This window comes from Choristoneura fumiferana, chromosome 12 (genome assembly GCF_025370935.1).
Source record: "Choristoneura fumiferana chromosome 12, NRCan_CFum_1, whole genome shotgun sequence".
Taxonomy (NCBI): Eukaryota; Metazoa; Arthropoda; class Insecta; order Lepidoptera; family Tortricidae; genus Choristoneura; species Choristoneura fumiferana.
In genome coordinates this window covers 12977015-12994551 of record NC_133483.1, presented here as the reverse complement: position 1 = coordinate 12994551, position 17537 = coordinate 12977015, and the positions used below count along the sequence as shown (strand labels likewise).

Genomic DNA, 17537 nt, shown 5'->3' with positions numbered 1-17537 from the left:
ACTGAATCGAAAAACCGTCTTAGCTAACCCCTAATGGTTTTAAAAGACCTATCCAACGATAGCCCATATTATAGGGTTGGATGAGAAAAAAAATCACCGCCACTTTAACGTCTATGGGAGGTACCGTAAAAAATTTTTTTTTTCAATTTTTAATTGTACTATTTTGTCAGCACAGTTTATATATATATATATATATATATATATCCGTACAAAATTACAGCTTTCTAGCATTGATAGTCCCTGAGCAAAGCCGCGGACGGCCAGACAGACAGACATGGCGAAACTATATTAAGGGTTCCGTTTTTGCCATTTTGGCTTTTTCCCGCTTTGTAGCGAAAACTGCCTAAGAATAGAAAACGCGCCTAGCGGGTTCTTGGCACTGAATGTAAATACCTATGCGTTTTCGGTAGTTTGCCCAGTGCCGCTGTCATAATTATTCATACATTTTGAACGCACACGTGCGTCGGTGGCACCGCACCAGTGGAAGTCAGGTGGCAGTGAATGCGTTATGTCAGAGGTTCTATTATAGAAATCAAACAGCACATTGACTTATTGTTTTATTAGGAGTTTAGCAGTAAATTTACGAAGATGCTACAGCTTTCTTGGGAGTAGGTCTGCCCTCCTTGAAGCCATTGCGGAAACGCCTCCTGACGATCTTGAGGTGGCGCATACGGCCGGTGCCAGTGGTCTTCCTGCGCTTGGCCTTCACTGACCAGTGGTCTGTAAATTAAAAATATTTTTTGTTAATAAACTTATTCATTTAGGGCAGATTGCCGTACTCGCCATGCTTGACAGACAAGTCAGGGCAGGCCTTCCAGTAGCGGATATCCTCCAGTTGATAATTACGATGATAATTATTGTTTAAATTTTACTTTAGAGTAGCAGTCAAATATTTTGGAATAGCATGTAAATAAACCACATGATCTTTATTGACATTGACATTTACGTTGTTGCGGCTTAGTAAATTTTATAGTTACTACTTCCAGAACTATTAAGTTTTGTCACTAATAGCATAAGACAGTCAAGTCTCAAAACTCGTACCCAACAAAAAAGTATAGAGCAAATTCTTCATACAGTGAAGTTTACTCGTAACATGTGTGGGTGGAGCGTGATTGACTAAGGAAAGGATAGCCGTAAGAGGTATTTGAGTGATTTATTTCGACCTGTTTGCCGTTTAATATAGCAGTGAATATTATTTTGAGTTGTCTGGTATTGGAAGATCCAATATGAATAGACTGGTTCATCAAACACTCCTTTGCAGCCAGAGAATGCGGACTTTGCAGGAGAAGTGTTTGATGAATGTGGCCATCGAGTTTTCCAATGAGGCTGGCAGTCTGTCAGGTGCACTTAACCTCAAAAAAAAAGTGTGGCCTAATCCAGTTTGCTTGCATGGGCACCAGGAGGGGGGTGCAAGGAGACAAGTTACTTGCACCCCCTGGTATAAAATTAGAGGACATGAATATTATGCTAGAAAATCATTCATATCACAAAGGCTCTGGGCATTTAATTAACATAAAAAAAAATCTAGTTCTATGAATGAAAAGATTTTCTCTTTCAGTTGTTTGAAAACTATAATAAACAAATGATCCACAGAAACCATTTGAATGGATATTTTCAATTTCTTTACCTACATTATACAAGGAAATATTCTTATGGCAAGGAATCTTCCTCAATCAGTGCAGGATATCTGATATTGACGCAAATGTCCATAATAATTGTAATTTTTTATCTATGCCAATATTAAGTGTGTTTGCATGAACTTTGCAGAGAATCTTGGATTTTACGATAATGTTTATTACCCTTTGACCGCCACAGTCGGCAAAACGCGACAACTGAAAATCGTGCCATAGGCGCCATGTCGGAATTACGTGGCGCCTATGGAGCGATTTTCCGATTTTTTTTTGTCGTCTGTGGCCGACCGTGGCGTTCAAAAGATTAAAAAAAAAACTGATGAAGATGCAGTTGTATTATAGTTATTTCCCACGACTTTCTCTGCGAAGAATTAGTTATCACTTATGATGGCACCCGTGGGAACAATACATTTATTTTTCCAGTATAAATAAATACTATCCTACGTCTTGTTCAGTCTCAGACTACCTCGATTGAACTAAAGCAAAGGGGGTCCCAAATAGATAGGTTAGGTTAGTGTTAAAGTTATATATGGGATCCCCTTTGCTGGCGGACCCACTTTCTCATTTATAATATTACTAGCGACCCGCCACGGTTTTGCACAGGCAAAATAAAAATAAAAACGGCCAAGTGCAAGTCAGACTCCCGCACCAAGGGTGCCGTACCTATACAACATTAGACATTAGCAAAAAAATAACATGTTTGCTGCAAGCCCCCCTTAAATATTTATTTTAATTTAATTATTTATTTTTAAAGTGAATGAATATAAAAATATCTCTGAAGCAAGTCAAGCAACTACCTGTTGCCGTTATTAAAAACATGTTTGTTGTATGGGAGCCCCCCTTAAATATTGATTTTATTCTGTTTTTTGTATTTGTTGTTATAGCGGCAACAGAACTACATCATCTGTGAAAATTTCAACTGTCTAGCTATCACGGTTCATGAGATACAGCCTAGTGACAGACAGACAGTGGAGTCTTAGTAATAGGGTCCCGTTTTTGTTGTCCTTTGGGCAGAGAACTCTAAAAAGGTCTCTAATCAAAGGCACATCACACACATTTTTCAACTCCATTTCCCACAAAAACTACCCTGCGCGAAGCCGGGGCGCATCAACATAGAGTAAATGCATTTTTTGGTTTGATTGATTGATTGATATTTTTAATTTTGTAATATCTTTTGAATGGAATGTCCGAATTGAATAATTCAAAAAGTAATCTACAGGTATTAAAACTGTCTTGAATTTAAAATTATTTATTTAGATAAGGATTAAAATAAAGGTATGGATAACATGGTCTGATTTTAGTTGGCATTTCTGTCAACTTTTAAAATGTATAAAAGTAGTTATTTATAGTGACATAGCTACAATAGTTAGTATTGCAAAGTTTTTTGAAGATATAAATATATTATTTAATGTCGTAGAACATTTTTTTGTTCTATCATCAACAGTTTCCACAGATGTTTTATGGCAACTTTTTTTACACTTAGTTACATTATTGAAGTTTTAGTAGGGAACCCTCATTTTTTCTTGTAATAAATATAGCCTATGGCACTTTGGAATAATTTAGCATCCTCATAGTGAAAGATTTTTTAAAATCGGTCTAGTTATTTTGGAGTTAATTCATAACAAAAATTCAAAAATCCAAATCTCTATTAAATAAGTATAGAATAGTATAGATAATCACTCATTTTATGCCAAATTTGAAGATTTTAGTGACAGAGTGGGTCACCGTGTATATAAATCCTGTTTTTTCATATTAGCTTAGAAGTTGCTAAGGCAAAAATTCATCTTTGTAGGGAAAGATCAATTGGTCAATTAATCAAGGCTTTTATATTTGAATGTATATATTGTGAAACTCAATTGTGCATCATAATTGTGCACCAATCAAATATTCAGCAAAACAATAATTCAACATTAAATAAACGATAAATTTAAACAATCAAAAAATTTGTTTGAAACAAAATCCAATTTCAGTATCATTAATTCAGCCTGTACATGTATAGACCACATAAATTATTGGTGTAGGTAAACTGTGTTCAATCAAACTGATTAGCAGACAGTGAGTTAAGCATTATAAGTCAGATTACCAAGCACTTAAGGTTAGTTTTCAATTATGTCTACCAAATGAGTTCAAATAAGGTTATCAGATTTAACTTAAAAGAATATCAAAAATATCACAGGCATATTATTTTACAATAATTTGGAAACCACTATTAGAAATCACACGAGTCAGTACATTGCTAGGAACACACGAATACTTACAAGATCGGAGCTTCGCCGCGGGATAACCACACTGCGAGCATTTGGACTTCTGGATGTGGTACGACGATCTCCCACACCTCCGGCAAAGAGTGTGGGTCTTATTTCGGCGCTTTCCGAAACTTGACGTTCCTTTCGTCTGAAATAAACATTGATGGTTTTAAATAAACACCGACACTTATCTAGCAACTATTAAGTAATTTGGTTTGAAATATATGCAAGAAGACATTATACACCACAATTTGAACATAATATTAATACAAAACTATGATTGTAACGGATTAAAAATTAAACAGAATAAAATACAGTACCATCTTGCCGACTTTGACAAGAAAAAGAGTCTACTCTTAAACGTCAAAATTGATTGTCAAAAACAAGGCAAGCTAATGTTGCCAGTTATCAAAATTATGATTGTTCAAGCACCGATTTTAAATGCCATCATTGTAAATCTACATCTGCGTATAATACACAGAAAAAAAAACGTTGACAGGGCTACTATGAAACTCGATGTTCGTATCATACCGTCCCTCTCACTTTCGTGTTAAATAATATTAGCGTTAGCGGGACGGCTAGATACAAAGTTCGAATTTTGCACTTCGTAGTTAGTATCATAGCAATATCAAAGTAAAAGAGGAGAAGTAAGTTCACTATAAAAAAAAGTACATCGCGCGGCTCTCCATTGACCAGGGCTTTAAATACCGTTAAAAAGTGGTAACGTTACCAACTGTCAAACCGATTTAACGTTAAATGATAATAATGGTAACGTTATCACCAATTCATTAAATTAACGTTAATTCAAAAGTATCGTTAAATCATTTTAACGGTATTTATATTACTATTTACCGGTAAGCTTGGGTAACGTTAAATGGCAGATTATCCTCATTTATCGAGCGAGTATGCACGCGCTAAATTGGCAACACGGTAGCATAGCAAAGCAAAAATTACCGATAGTGTTACTTCGGTATCGTTATAATAATGTGAATTGGGTAACGTTAACAAGCCCTACAATGTAAAGTAAATTTACCGGTAAAAATAACGGTAATTAGGTAACGTTAAATAATGTTAAGTTATCAATTAACGTTAAATTTTAATACCGGTACTAGGTATTTTTATGATTTTTACCGTTATTTAACGTTACTTATAGTGTGAATTTGGTAACGTTAACAAGCTCTGCCATTGACTACTAAGACTAGATTATGTTGCGCGTCAACACCGGGCCAACGAAGGCCACGAATGGGTTCGTTGGTCCTGTGTGCACGGCTTAACGAACGCCAACGATTGTTCGCCGGCGATCCGAAGCGTGGCGGTAACATTGGCGCGTACACAATGGCCCAACGAACGAAACCCGTTCGTTCCCCTATATTATAAAGTACTCTGCAGGGCTACTACGAAACTCCAAAATCGAAGTTCGTGTCGTACCGCCCCTCTCGCTCTCGTATTAAATAGTATAAGTGTCAGAGGGAGCGCACGACACTAACTTCGAGTTTCGGGTTTCGTAGTAGCCCTGCTGTGTCGTTGGCCCGGTGTGGGTGGACGCGCCATATGACAATGACAAGTGACAAGAATGAGACGGTACGAGGCGCGGGGGAAGTGGAAGCACTTTTTGTCACTAACTTTTTTTTGGTCGCTAAGACTTAAGCAAAAGTCGCCAGTTCTAGCGACTAAGTCGCTAAATTGGCAACACTGGTGACGGATGCGTCACCTTATTTTTTTCTGGCTCGCGCGGTTCAAAGAGTATATAATCACTGCGTTTTGCGCATCCGCCAAGACACGTAAAAGAAAAGTAAGGAATAAGGAAACGAAATCAATAGAAAATACGGAAAACGGAATTCAACAGGAGATTACATGGGATTAAAGCGAAAGAAATAAAGATAGGTATTTTACATAGGTACACATGATAGGTAAATTAAATCTAGTGAGATGAGGAAATGCCTCACCTTTTCAAAAAGAAAAACTGATTCATTACTAGACGTAAGATAATTTCTTGCTATGCGTCTGCCTCAAGCTCGCTCCAGTGTGACAACTCTATATACCGAGACACTAGCGAAGCAACACTTGTGGCTGTTGAAAGTGTTACTTGCGTCATATAGCACTATACTCTATGGCTATACTCCAACATAATAATATAAATAAAATCGTTCGTTAAATAAATTCGATAACTCAACAGCACTCGAACGAGGCGAAAAAAATTGCAGTCGGAGCTGGCCTTAAAGTTTACATACAAATAATGTGATAAATGTATAATTCATAATAGCAATCAAAAATTCAAGTAATCTATACTAGTAATCTATACTAGGTACATAAAAATCTTAAAATTGCCAATTGGCTACGTTTATAAAAAGTTGGCCACACTGGCCATCAATAATATTGTTATAAACTTATCGTATTTTTACTGTTAATACACCAATAATTACGTAGGACATACTTTCCGATAAAAAGTTAAGTTTTATTTTAGTAGCCGTAAGATGCTTGTTTTCCCAAGCTCGTGCACGAAGCCTCCCGAACGTAGTGGCCCCTTGCCGATGCGGGAGTCGATTTCTGCATCAAGTGAGCGATTGCTCGACACTTGCGAACCCAAATAGTAAAACCTGCCGACCACCTCCAATGGAGCATCGCCAAGCAAGATGGTTGGAGGTTCTGGGCAACCCTGCGCTAATACGACGGCATCTTACGGTAAATACGAAGATGCTTGTTTACCAAGCGTGTGTCTTGAGCACACTCCTGTACGGGGCTGAATCCTGGACGACATATTCAAAACAGGAGCGTCGACTATATTCATTCCATATGCGTTATCTTCGAAGCATACTAGGCATTACATGGAGGGATCGCGTGACAAACGAGTCTGTTCTAGGCGCGGCACAGCTTCCCAGCATTACGGCCGCACTCAAACAGAGGCGGCTACGGTTGCTGGGACACGTGCACCGCATGGATCAGGGCCGTTTGCCTTGGCAAATTCTGCTAGGAGAGGTCGCAGACGCAAAGAGGCCCATTGGCCGACCTATGTTGCGTTTCAAAGATTCTGCCAAGCGCGACATGGTTGCATTTAAACTCCCTAGCAACTAATGGGAGGAGCTAGCTGAAGATCGTAGTAAGTGGCGGGGCCTTGTTCACAAAGGTCGAGCACTACATGATGACGACTGGTTTCACATGCTAAAGGAAAAGCGCACGAGGCGTCTCGAGCAGGCCATCAACCCCCGACTACCTGGGGGGGAGTACACTTGTCGCGTGTGCGGCCGGGGGATCCTGTCCCGAATCGGCCTATTTAGTCACGAGCGCAAGTGTCGTCGCGATGCTACTTAGATCATCTGCAAAAGATGTCAAGGCCTATTATTATTGTTATTATTTTAGTAGACTCGACGTGTCAGCAGGGCTACTACGAAACTCGTACAATTTTTACCACTTTCGAGTGGTATAATCCTTTCAAAGAAGTGATTTTAAAAACTGGAAGCGATCGATGGGAAAACACAAGGCAAACGGAGAAACGTGATTATAATTACGTCAATAAGGAAAATTGGGACTAGAAACCTTATAGAGTATGCCGAGCCTGCATGATTTATTTGCGTGGGCTGTCCTGTAGTTTCCCGTGGATACGAATGTATTTTTGGTTCAATTTAAAAAATAACCACACATATTTGAAGTACCATCAGCCAAATATGTGGTCTACCACCCTAAAGTTGATTATCGTTTGCATGTCAAGTTCGTGTCGTGCGGTCTCTCTCGCTCTCGTATTAAATAGTTTCGAGTTTCGTAGTAGCCCTGTTGACCTTTTATTAAGCCCAAAAACACTGCATCCAGTAATTTTTGTTGGAGCTCTGTTCACTGACAAGTACGGTTCCGAAATGTCACGAGAGGCGAGCGAAACTGTTTTATTAAACGAGTATACCCGGCGGGTTCATACCTTTGACAGAGGGGAAATGCGCTTCAAGGTTGCTCCATTCTAGATAAATACTCAAAGATTCAGGGCTACTAAGAGATGAAAGAATTTAGAATAATAAAATCTAAATATTTATTGACAATATACACGATTTTTTTAACCAGTAAAATTCCCAATTATCATTATTATAACTACATAAATTATTTTTTGCAACTAGGGGGACACAATACAATCACATCACTGTGATTTGTTTAGTATAGTACTTCAATGTTTACTTGTAGTTTCAATATTTACTTGTAGTAGGCTGGTGGCTTATCTAACCAAATCGAAATCTATTTTTGTGCACCTTGTGAAAGCATTTGGTGCATCGAGTGGTTGTTCCACTCACTTTACCCCAAGGCCGGAACTGCCATGTGACTTAGCAAATGTCTTTTTAAAGCAAAGATTTGCGAAAACTGTTTATCACATATTTCACACAAATAATTTTCTTTGTGTTGTTTTTCGTGTGCTTTTAAATTGCACTTTTTTTCAAATTGTTTGCTACAAATTTCACATGCATACTTTTTTTTTGCGGAATGGTTGTGGATATGATTAATTAAACGATATTTTCGTGTAAACTGGTGATTACAAATATCACATGTGAATTGTTTGTCTTTTGTGTGGGTGAGTTTATGTCTTGTAAAAGTAGTGAAGTCTCGAAATTGATTAAAACAAAAATTACATGAGTAAGGTCTTTCCTTAGTATGTGTTCGTATGTGATCCAATAAATTACACTTCATTGCAAACCGTCTTTTGCATATTTTACAGGAAAAAGGTCTTTCCCCTGTATGTGACCGCTCATGTTTTCTTAGATTACTAAGTTCTGAAAATGCTCTGCTGCAAATACTGCAAGAATAAGGTTTTTCTCCTGTATGAGTTCTTTCATGGTTTATCAATTGTGATTTTATTTTGAACTGTTTTCTGCAGACCTCACACTTGTGAGGTTTATTTATATCACAATTTTTTAAGCTGGTATTATTTTTAAGCTGGTATTATTTTTGTTTACATGAATCCTTGCTTGTTTCATGATATTTGTGGCTGCATTGCATATTTCTTTTCTTGCTGTTTTAATTTTTAGATGACGGCGCATATGATATGTAAAAATCGACCTTCGAGAGAAAGTTTTTCCACAAGTTTTGCAAATGTACTGTTCCTTATGCAAAATCATGCGCTGTATCTTAACAAAACAGTTTTGAACTTGAAACAGATCCTTCTGGCTCAAGTTATGCTTCACTTTGTTTATTGCTACAGAAGGTAAGGCTGTGTCTTTGCAGTTGCAGTTTCTTAGGCCCTCCTCAGAAGTTTCTCCATTTTCTATTTTCACTGTAACTGAAATGAAATATTTTTAACTGAACTAGTAATTAAAAAATATCTCTTACAACTTAGTCTTAGATAATTTGGGTTCGGCATTGTAATGGCTTCAGCCTAAGAAAAATGTAAGATTAAAAAAAAACATTTTAAGACTGGTACAAATCTGGCAAATTTATGCATTATGAGCCCAATCCTGAAAGTGCTGAACTAATCGTGAACATGAACTCTGTCTTGCTAATGCTATAGTGAAAAAAACAAGCTTAAAGTCTAAACACAAAGTCTTAAACAATAATAAATAATAAATATCATGGGACACTTCACACCAATTGACCTAGTCCCAATTAGTCCCAAACTAAGCAAAGCTTGTACTATGGATACTATAATCATAGCATAGGCAATAGTGCGACAGATATACTAACTTACCCTCAATGACAGGAGCGGCCACCTGTTGCACCTGTTGTAGCAACTCTGGACCTATAACTAATTCTTGTTTCACTTTGTGATCTGCATAGAGGTCTTCTAGCGGCGCATATTCGGATAAGGAGCTCTCCCAGACTGGCTCATTCTTTACACATTCAACTTCAAGGACCTCCATAAACCCAGTACCAGGTTTTAATATGTCCATTGTACTGTCACCTGGCTATTATCTTCACCAAGTACCTATTTAAATGATTGATCCTTGATTGATCAAAAAAGGACACAATGACAAGATTCGGGAAAAGAAAAACAGAGGGGCACACTTAAAACGTCACTTTTTTAATTGCACTACAGCGCCCCTAACGTCAAGATGAAGACAAAAAATGTGTCAAACGCGGACTTGACAATTTTAAAGTCTTTCCGCCAGGGAAAACTAGGTACCTACAAGGTACCTACATAACCTACATGATGAAAAGGGCGGGAAATCTCGAACTGAGCGCGCGTGTTTTTTCTAGCTCTTAATTTTTATATTAATTAGTGGTCAGCGTAGTGTAAATACGGTGTATATTTTTAATTATTTATTGTAAATACCTTTATTTGTGTACATTTCTTCTTTTTTGGTAAGTTTTTTAATATATTTCGATGGAGGAGCCCGATGACCCTGGGGGCGGTGTCCCCCAGGTTCATCACACCGTAACTATTACTTCAATTAATAAACCAGAACCAGATAACGGTATGGATACTGACCATACAGATAGTTCCGTAACATCGGATAAAAATAGAAAACGAGTTTGCCCGTCAAGGAAAATATGCCGCCATTGCAATAAAAAAAGGCGCAGAAATAAAAATAAAAATCCGGACTATATTTTGACTGAAAATGATTGTAATTGCACTAATGATTCTGTAAACAAAGTTGATATTCAACCAATACCTACAACAACTATTAACAACTCTACCACAAATATGAACTCTCCATCTCCACCTCAGCCCACAGACACATTCAGAAAAGTTTATGTAAATACTGATTGCTCACCATTTGTAGTGCATGTACAAAGAATGCAAGATGCACCGAATGACGGTACCTCTATTCATCCCATTTCCTTTGGAAATTTCTTAAAGAAAAAGTCATTTAAGAACATCATTAATGGTAGTGTGAAAAGAATTGGGAGGAATAGAGTCACATTGTCATTTTCTCATCTTGACGATGCTAACAATTTTTTGAATGATAAAACCCTCACTGATAATAAATATAAAGCTTTTATCCCATCCTTCAGTGTAATGAGAATGGGAATAGTTAAGGGTGTTCCGGCTGAGTGGTCCCTAGAGGAGATCCTGTTGAACGTTTCTGTACCTTTAGGTACAGGAAAAGTAATTAAAGCAAGAAGACTGAATTACAAAACAATAGTAGATGGTTCAGCAGTTTGGAAACCATCCCAAACAGTGGTGTTAACATTTGATGGTCAAGTTTTGCCTAAAAGAATATTCATCTGTTATAATGCTCTACCCGTAGATCTGTACATATTTCCAACAATCCAATGTTACAATTGTTGCCGATATGGTCACACAAAAACACAATGCCGATCCAAACCATGCTGCTACAAGTGTGGCCAGGGTCACTCTGGGTCTACATGTGATGTTGAGGAGGACTGTGTTTCTTGCTTTTTATGTACTGGACACCATTTTGCAATAAGTAAACAGTGTCCAGAATTTGAAAGACAAAAAAATATTAAATTATCTATGGCACAAAGTTGTTTGTCTTACGCTGAGGCATCAAAGCTGCATCATCCAGTCAGCAAACCTTATGCAGATGTTCTATTATCTCCTCCACCACATCAAATTAATCAGTCTCAAATTAAACAGCCCAATCATCAGACTAACACACCAACATCATCATATTCATACAAAAAAACAGTTTTTCTCAAGCCTCGAGATAAACCTAAATATCAAAAAGGTTATGATAAAAGTGCTCATAATGATCTCATTAAAGAATATGATATGCCTTCTACATCTGGCAATGGTACTGCCATTCAGAAAGATAAACCCAACAACAACCAACCCTCCATTAGTGAGCTCATCCTTGAGCTTATCAAATTACTATCTTCTTCAAACATAATACCGAACAACGTTGCAGATATAATTAGTTTTATTTCAAATATTATAAATGTCAATAATGGCCAACAGCAGCCACATTCTGCAGTGGAACTGTCGCAGCATAAAGAATAAAAAATCAGATTTACTATATTTAATAAATAAACTAAATCCTTTTCTTATAGCATTAAGTGAAACATGGCTCAGAGCAGACTCATGTTTCAAAATTCCTGGCTATGCATGCCTCCGTGAAGATAGGTCAGACGGACATGGCGGTGTAGCTATTCTTGTAAAAAATTCATTTCATTTTACATATCATCCAATACCATCCCATAGCAGCAATTTCTCTATAATTGCTGCAATTGTAAATAATATCTGTATAGTTTCATTGTATATTCCTCATCCATCATTAGTTATACTTAGGGAAATAAAATCCATCTTAGTTTCACTTCCTTCTCCTCTTGTCATCCTAGGAGATTTTAATTGTCATCATCAAGCATGGGGATGTAGCGATTCAAGTGACTTTGGTGATGAAATTTTAGACATTGTTGATTCTCTTAATCTCTGCATACTGAACACTGGTGCACCCACACGCCAAACAGCTCCACATGAAAATACAAGTGCTATTGATTTATCAATAAGTAGTTCCTCAATCGCCAGTACATTGTCTTGGGATGTACTTCCATCTACCTATGGCAGTGACCATTTTCCAGTGATAGTTTCATTCCCTTTCAAAAATAAACCGTTCTTAAAAAGGACTTCTATGTTAAAGCATGTAATAATTAAAAATAAATGGGATGATTATAAAAAACAATTGGACGATAAATTCAGTATCTTGCCAGATTTAAGACATCCTAGCCAAATTATAGAATCCTCCAATGCATTTGCCAAATTACTGACTGAAGCAGCAACTGAAGTTTTCCCAGTTAAAAAATCTTCTGGTGCTAGGATTCCCTGTCCACCATGGTGGGATTCTGAATGCAGTACAGCTGTAAAAAGGCGAAAAGAAATGGAGTTAAGATATAGGGCTAACATGAACGAGGAAAACTACAACGATTTAGTGACCATAATAAAAGAAACTAAAAAGCTTTTGAAGAAAAAGAAAGTAGATAGCTGGAGAAATTTTTGCGCTTCCCTATCTCCTAATACACACACCTCTGAAATCTGGAGGAAAATAAGGATGTTTAGAGGGGCTTTTGTTGATAACACTGCAACTAAAATAGAGCCTTCAGTAGTTGAAAAATTCTTAGATAAACTCGCTCCTCCATTTGTCACAACAATCCCATTGAAAATAGAGTCAGTTTCTTGCGACAGCGATAGCCAACATTTAAACAGTCTATTTTCACTATCTGAGCTGAAAAGTGTACTATCGTATGTAATTGACTCTGCACCGGGATGCGATGGCATTCCGTATTCATTTTTAGCAAATTCCAGCGACCAAATCCTAACCTATTACTTAAGCCTTCTTAACTTCATTTTCATTTCAGGCAATATTCCTCCAGAATGGAAAACACAGTTGGTGTTGCCATTACCTAAACCAAATAAACCCCGGAATGATCATAATTCACTCCGGCCAATAGCTTTATCGACCGTTTTACTTAAAATATTGGAACATATGGTTAAAAACCGCCTAGAGTGGTTATTTGAAACAAAAAAAACTCTACCGGACAACCAATTCGGTTTCCGCAAAAATAAAAGCACATCAGATTGCGTTGGTTTACTGGTTTCGGATATATTATTAGCTTTTTCTCAGAATAAATCGGTAGTAGCATGTTTCCTGGACATAAATTCGGCATATGACAATGTAAATATAGAGATACTTATAAATAAATTGGTAAAATTGGGTGTTCCGACAGGCCTCATTAATATAATTTCAGCAATGTTTCACGAAAGGATTATAAAATTAGTCTTAGATTCTGATACTTTATACAGAACTGTTTGGAAAGGTTTACCACAAGGTTCCGTTTTAAGCCCATTACTCTTTAATGTATATACTCATGATTTTCCGTCTATTCTAGTAAACCCTGTATTATCCATACAATACGCTGATGATTTGGTACTGTACTGTGCAGATAGCAGTGTCAGTGACGCTTGTGCAGTATTAAATACCAATCTTAAGCAACTGAAGTGCTACTTAGATACAAATGGTCTGGAGCTATCAATCACTAAAACAACAGCGGTCTTATTCTCAACCAGAACAAGGAAGTGTGATTTGAATCTAGTTTATGATGGTGCATTTATTCCACTTAAAAATGAAGCTAAATATTTAGGTGTAGTTTTTGACAGTAGACTCTCGGCCAAAGCTCATTGCACATATGTAAAGATTAGATGTGAACGGTCTCTAAATATTTTAAGATGTCTGGCTGGAGTTTGGTGGGGTAGTCATCCATTCTACCTAAAACTAGTGTACAATGCTGTCATTAGAAGTGTATTGGATTATGGATCTTTTTTGCTTCGTCCAGGTACAGATACCGCATTTGAAATTCTTAATAAAATCCAAAACAAGGCATTAAGAATAATACTGGGAGCCATGAAAACTAGCCCTGTTAATGCGATGCAGGTGGAATGTGTCGATCCACCGTTACATTTACGACAGCAATTCCTAGCAGATAGGTTTATTTTCCGTTCCATGCAATTCTCAAATCATCCCATTATACCTAAATTATCTTCTCTTCATAAAGAAATAGAAACATCTTCACACTGGCGCAATAAGAGTCCTCCTTTTATCATCAACAGTTACTTAAAATTTCTACCTCTGTCAAGTTCCACCCATCGATACACAACTCTTCCCTTATATAGTGTTAAATTTGAAGTTTTATTACTTAAGCCAGCGGTATTTCTTGATTTGGGTCTTATAAAGAATACTTCAAGTGCAAAGTCATTATTCAACCATTTTCTTGATGTCCGTTGGTCTGGATGGCATTATATATACACAGATGCATCCAAACCTACATTATCTAGCTGTGTGGGAGTTGGAGTGTATCACCACCAGTTCAATATTGTGCAAAAAATTAAACTTCCCCCAGAATCCTCAGTTTTTACTGGTGAAGCTTATGGGCTTTTCAAAGCTATTGAGTATATTCATTTGATGAAATTAGGAAAATCCGTAATTTTTTCAGACTCAAAAAGTAGCCTACAAGCATTATTACATCCTCCATTTAAACTAAAAAAAATATATATCCCATATTTTTTGATATTAGAGCTCTGTTACACGAGTGCAGTATCAAAGGTCTCGAGATTCAGTTTGTCTGGGTGCCAAGTCATTCTGGGATTTATGGAAATGAGAAAGCTGACAATCTGGCTCTCGAGGCCGTTCATTCCGGGGATCTTTTCCCCTATAAAAATTACACCCATGATCTCCTAGCCCTTCCTAAAAGATATCTACGGAACTCCTGGGAGTTCTTTTGGTTTTGGAGTTCTCTAGAGACCGGAAACTACTATTATAATTTACAACAAAAAATTCCACTGAGACCATGGTTTTATAATTCAAAATTAAGCAGAAGAGAAACATCCATATTGACTCGGATGAGACTGGGCCATACGTGCGCCCCTTCTCATCTGTTTAGATTCAACATAATCAATAGTGAAGCATGTGAATGTGGAGCTGCGGTGGCTGACCTAAATCACATCTTTCTATCCTGTCCATTATATGACAGAACTTCGTTTATGGAATCACTAGTATCCCACAATATACCTCTACCTACAAGCGTATTTTCCTTGCTCACCTTTCCCAATATATATAATATAATTGCATCCTTTATTTCTAAAAATGATATTAAAGTATAGTATTTACAAATTTATGTAATTTATTTTGCCTTTGTGTTCTACCTACCCTGACCTTCTATATTCCAAATTCCGTCTACCAAACTACCCTTTTCCCGCGTCCAATTTCCCTAACTTGAAAATGGCTAAGGGCAACACTAAAGCCCAAGTCCAGTAACAAAAAAAAAAAAAAAAAAAAACCTACATGATGCATAATAAATTTGGGTTTTGACAGTTTGACTTGACAACTGTTCGACGCTTGGCGCAACCACATGAACCCACAATAAACATGATATGAAATGAACAAGTCCGTGCATGAACCACATGAAGGTGCGGGTGCGGCCACATGCAGTCGCTCGTCTTTCAGTACTCTGAGTAGTCTTTCTTTTTGCCTATTTCTGAAAAAAAAATATTAAAAAAAGTCAAGACGTCAGTGTCATTCCTGGTATTTTTGGAATGACAGACAACTTCATTAAATAAACGAAGGAATATTAATAATTAGTACAGGAGGAACAAAGATTGCTTCGTTATTTACTGATTCAATTGAAATACGAATATTCATTCAGGTATGTATGCAAAACTATATCCTGGTTAAGGGTTAAAAGTTTACTGCGCCGCGAATATTACAGTCAGATAATTTTGAGTCTGTGTATGAGTTGTAATATATTTTATAGACTAAACTTGTTACTAGTCAGGCTGAACCTGAATACAATGAGCAATTATTAATATTTTAGATATCAGTTAGAAATGGAGCTGCTTGATGCTATGAAGAATTTAACTGTTCAACATCCAGACAGTAAAAACTTACTGTTTAAGAGCGTTGCTGCAGACATTGACGATGTCCAAACTGAACTAGTTCTTGCTGAATACACTGACAAAACTTTAATTATTATTTCACAATTCCAAAAAATTGGTAGCATGTTGACTGTTCAGAGAGATGAAGTGCATAATCCTCTTGGCACTAGTGATATTTATACTACAAAAGTCATTTTTGGTGCTACAGGAGAGGAGCACCAAGTAGCAGCAAGGTACTTGGCTGAAGCCATCAAAATAACCAAACCCCTCAACATCTTCATCAACCTGAAATCATATGATATCGAGACTGTAAAGGCTTGCGTAGGCATAATTCAAGATCTGAAGAAAGAAGAAAGCAAATAAAATGTCCATAACAAGTATCAATAAATTTAAAACTGTCCACAAGTACTATGGTCAGCTGGTTCTTGGACCGCCTGGAGCTGGGAAAACTACCTATTGTACACAAATGTCTCAATTGTTACGTAAACTGGGCAGAAAAGTGATTATTGTTAATTTAGATCCTGCAAATGAATTGATGTCATATGATCCTGATATTGACATAAGAAAACTGATTGTCCTTGAAGAAGTCATGGACCAGTACAATTTGGGACCAAATGGAGCATTACTGTACTGTATGGAATTCTTGGAGAAAAATATAGATTGGCTGCTTAATCAAATTCAAGGAGATAACTCTACTAACTTTATATTTGACTTGCCTGGTCAGGTAGAACTGTACTGCCACCATGAGAGTTTAGCAAATATTTTTTCAAAATTATCTTCACAAAACAATTTGCAGTTGTGTGTTGTTCACCTGGTTGATTCTCATCATTGCTCTGATGCTGGCAAATTTATTGCAGCATTAATGTTATCATTGAGCGCAATGTTAAAGATAGGATTGCCTCACATCAATTTACTAACAAAAATAGACCTTTTAAAAAAACACATGGACAAGTTACAATTTGGTATTGACTTTTACACTGATGTACTAGATTTAAACTACTTAATAGATTCATTAGACAGTGATGCATTCACTAATAAGTATACAAAGTTGAACAGTGCTTTAGTTTCTATTATTGAAGATTATAGTTTGGTTTCATTCCAACTTGTGGACATGTTACGGGAAGAGAGTCTCATCAAGGTTAAGAACTTGGTTGACAAAGCCAATGGTTATGTATTTAAGGCTGAAGAAGGAAGGCATATAAACAGCATGTTAGCATGTGCTATGGGGGTTGGTGAGCCAGCAGACTTAGAAAGTTATTAAATAAAAATTATATTTCCGAAATATGTGTTTTTATTTGAGAGCTTTTGTTACCAAAATTGGTCAATATTGATTGACGTGGGCATGGGTATCGTAAAAGAAGACTA

The 17537-nt window shown here is 36.9% G+C and overlaps 5 protein-coding genes across 6 annotated transcripts; 3 read left to right on the top strand and 2 right to left on the bottom strand.

Annotated features, from left to right (window-relative positions):
• Positions 1 to 544: 544 nt before the first annotated feature.
• RpL37a (ribosomal protein L37a) lies at positions 545 to 4290 on the bottom strand. Its single transcript, XM_074095406.1, has 3 exons — positions 4198 to 4290; positions 3890 to 4025; positions 545 to 720 (listed from the first exon to the last, which is right to left on the bottom strand). The coding sequence occupies exons 1-3, from the start codon at positions 4198 to 4200 to the stop codon at positions 581 to 583; spliced, it is 279 nt and encodes a 92-aa protein (XP_073951507.1). The 5' UTR covers positions 4201 to 4290; the 3' UTR covers positions 545 to 580.
• A 4473-nt stretch (positions 4291 to 8763) lies between these two features.
• LOC141433699 (uncharacterized) lies at positions 8764 to 15655 on the bottom strand. Its single transcript, XM_074095797.1, has 3 exons — positions 15579 to 15655; positions 9534 to 9988; positions 8764 to 9128 (listed from the first exon to the last, which is right to left on the bottom strand). The coding sequence occupies exons 2-3, from the start codon at positions 9733 to 9735 to the stop codon at positions 8764 to 8766; spliced, it is 567 nt and encodes a 188-aa protein (XP_073951898.1). The 5' UTR covers positions 9736 to 9988; positions 15579 to 15655.
• LOC141433385 (uncharacterized) lies at positions 10041 to 12604 on the top strand. The gene has a single exon (XM_074095403.1). The coding sequence runs from the start codon at positions 10170 to 10172 to the stop codon at positions 11748 to 11750; it is 1581 nt and encodes a 526-aa protein (XP_073951504.1). The 5' UTR covers positions 10041 to 10169; the 3' UTR covers positions 11751 to 12604.
• Positions 15656 to 15817: 162 nt separating the features above from the next.
• LOC141433386 (GPN-loop GTPase 2) lies at positions 15818 to 17454 on the top strand. Of its 2 annotated transcripts, none has more exons than XM_074095405.1 (2): positions 15818 to 15943; positions 16381 to 17454. In XM_074095405.1, the coding sequence occupies exon 2, from the start codon at positions 16537 to 16539 to the stop codon at positions 17431 to 17433; it is 897 nt and encodes a 298-aa protein (XP_073951506.1). In that variant the 5' UTR covers positions 15818 to 15943; positions 16381 to 16536; the 3' UTR covers positions 17434 to 17454. The 2 variants fall into 2 exon arrangements, with proteins under 2 accessions (XP_073951506.1, XP_073951505.1); XM_074095404.1 differs by having other exon boundaries at positions 16112 to 17454.
• Positions 16125 to 16535, top strand: LOC141433698 (proteasome assembly chaperone 3-like). Its single transcript, XM_074095795.1, has one exon. The coding sequence runs from the start codon at positions 16125 to 16127 to the stop codon at positions 16533 to 16535; it is 411 nt and encodes a 136-aa protein (XP_073951896.1).
• Positions 17455 to 17537: the final 83 nt, after the last annotated feature.

Excerpts from the sequence above, each read along its gene's own strand:
- RpL37a (XM_074095406.1), bottom strand. Across the intron at positions 721-3,889 it reads CGCGGCGAAGCTCCGATCTT|ACCACTGGTCAGTGAAGGCC; the intron begins GTAAGTATTCGT and ends TTTAATTTACAG.
- LOC141433699 (XM_074095797.1), bottom strand. The coding sequence starts at position 9,735 with ATGGACATATTAAAACCTGGTACTGGGTTTATGGAGGTCCTTGAAGTT. Across the intron at positions 9,129-9,533 it reads GGCCGCTCCTGTCATTGAGG|TTACAGTGAAAATAGAAAAT; the intron begins GTAAGTTAGTAT and ends ATTTCATTTCAG.
- LOC141433385 (XM_074095403.1), top strand. The coding sequence starts at position 10,170 with ATGGAGGAGCCCGATGACCCTGGGGGCGGTGTCCCCCAGGTTCATCAC.
- LOC141433698 (XM_074095795.1), top strand. The coding sequence starts at position 16,125 with ATGGAGCTGCTTGATGCTATGAAGAATTTAACTGTTCAACATCCAGAC.
- LOC141433386 (XM_074095405.1), top strand. The coding sequence starts at position 16,537 with ATGTCCATAACAAGTATCAATAAATTTAAAACTGTCCACAAGTACTAT.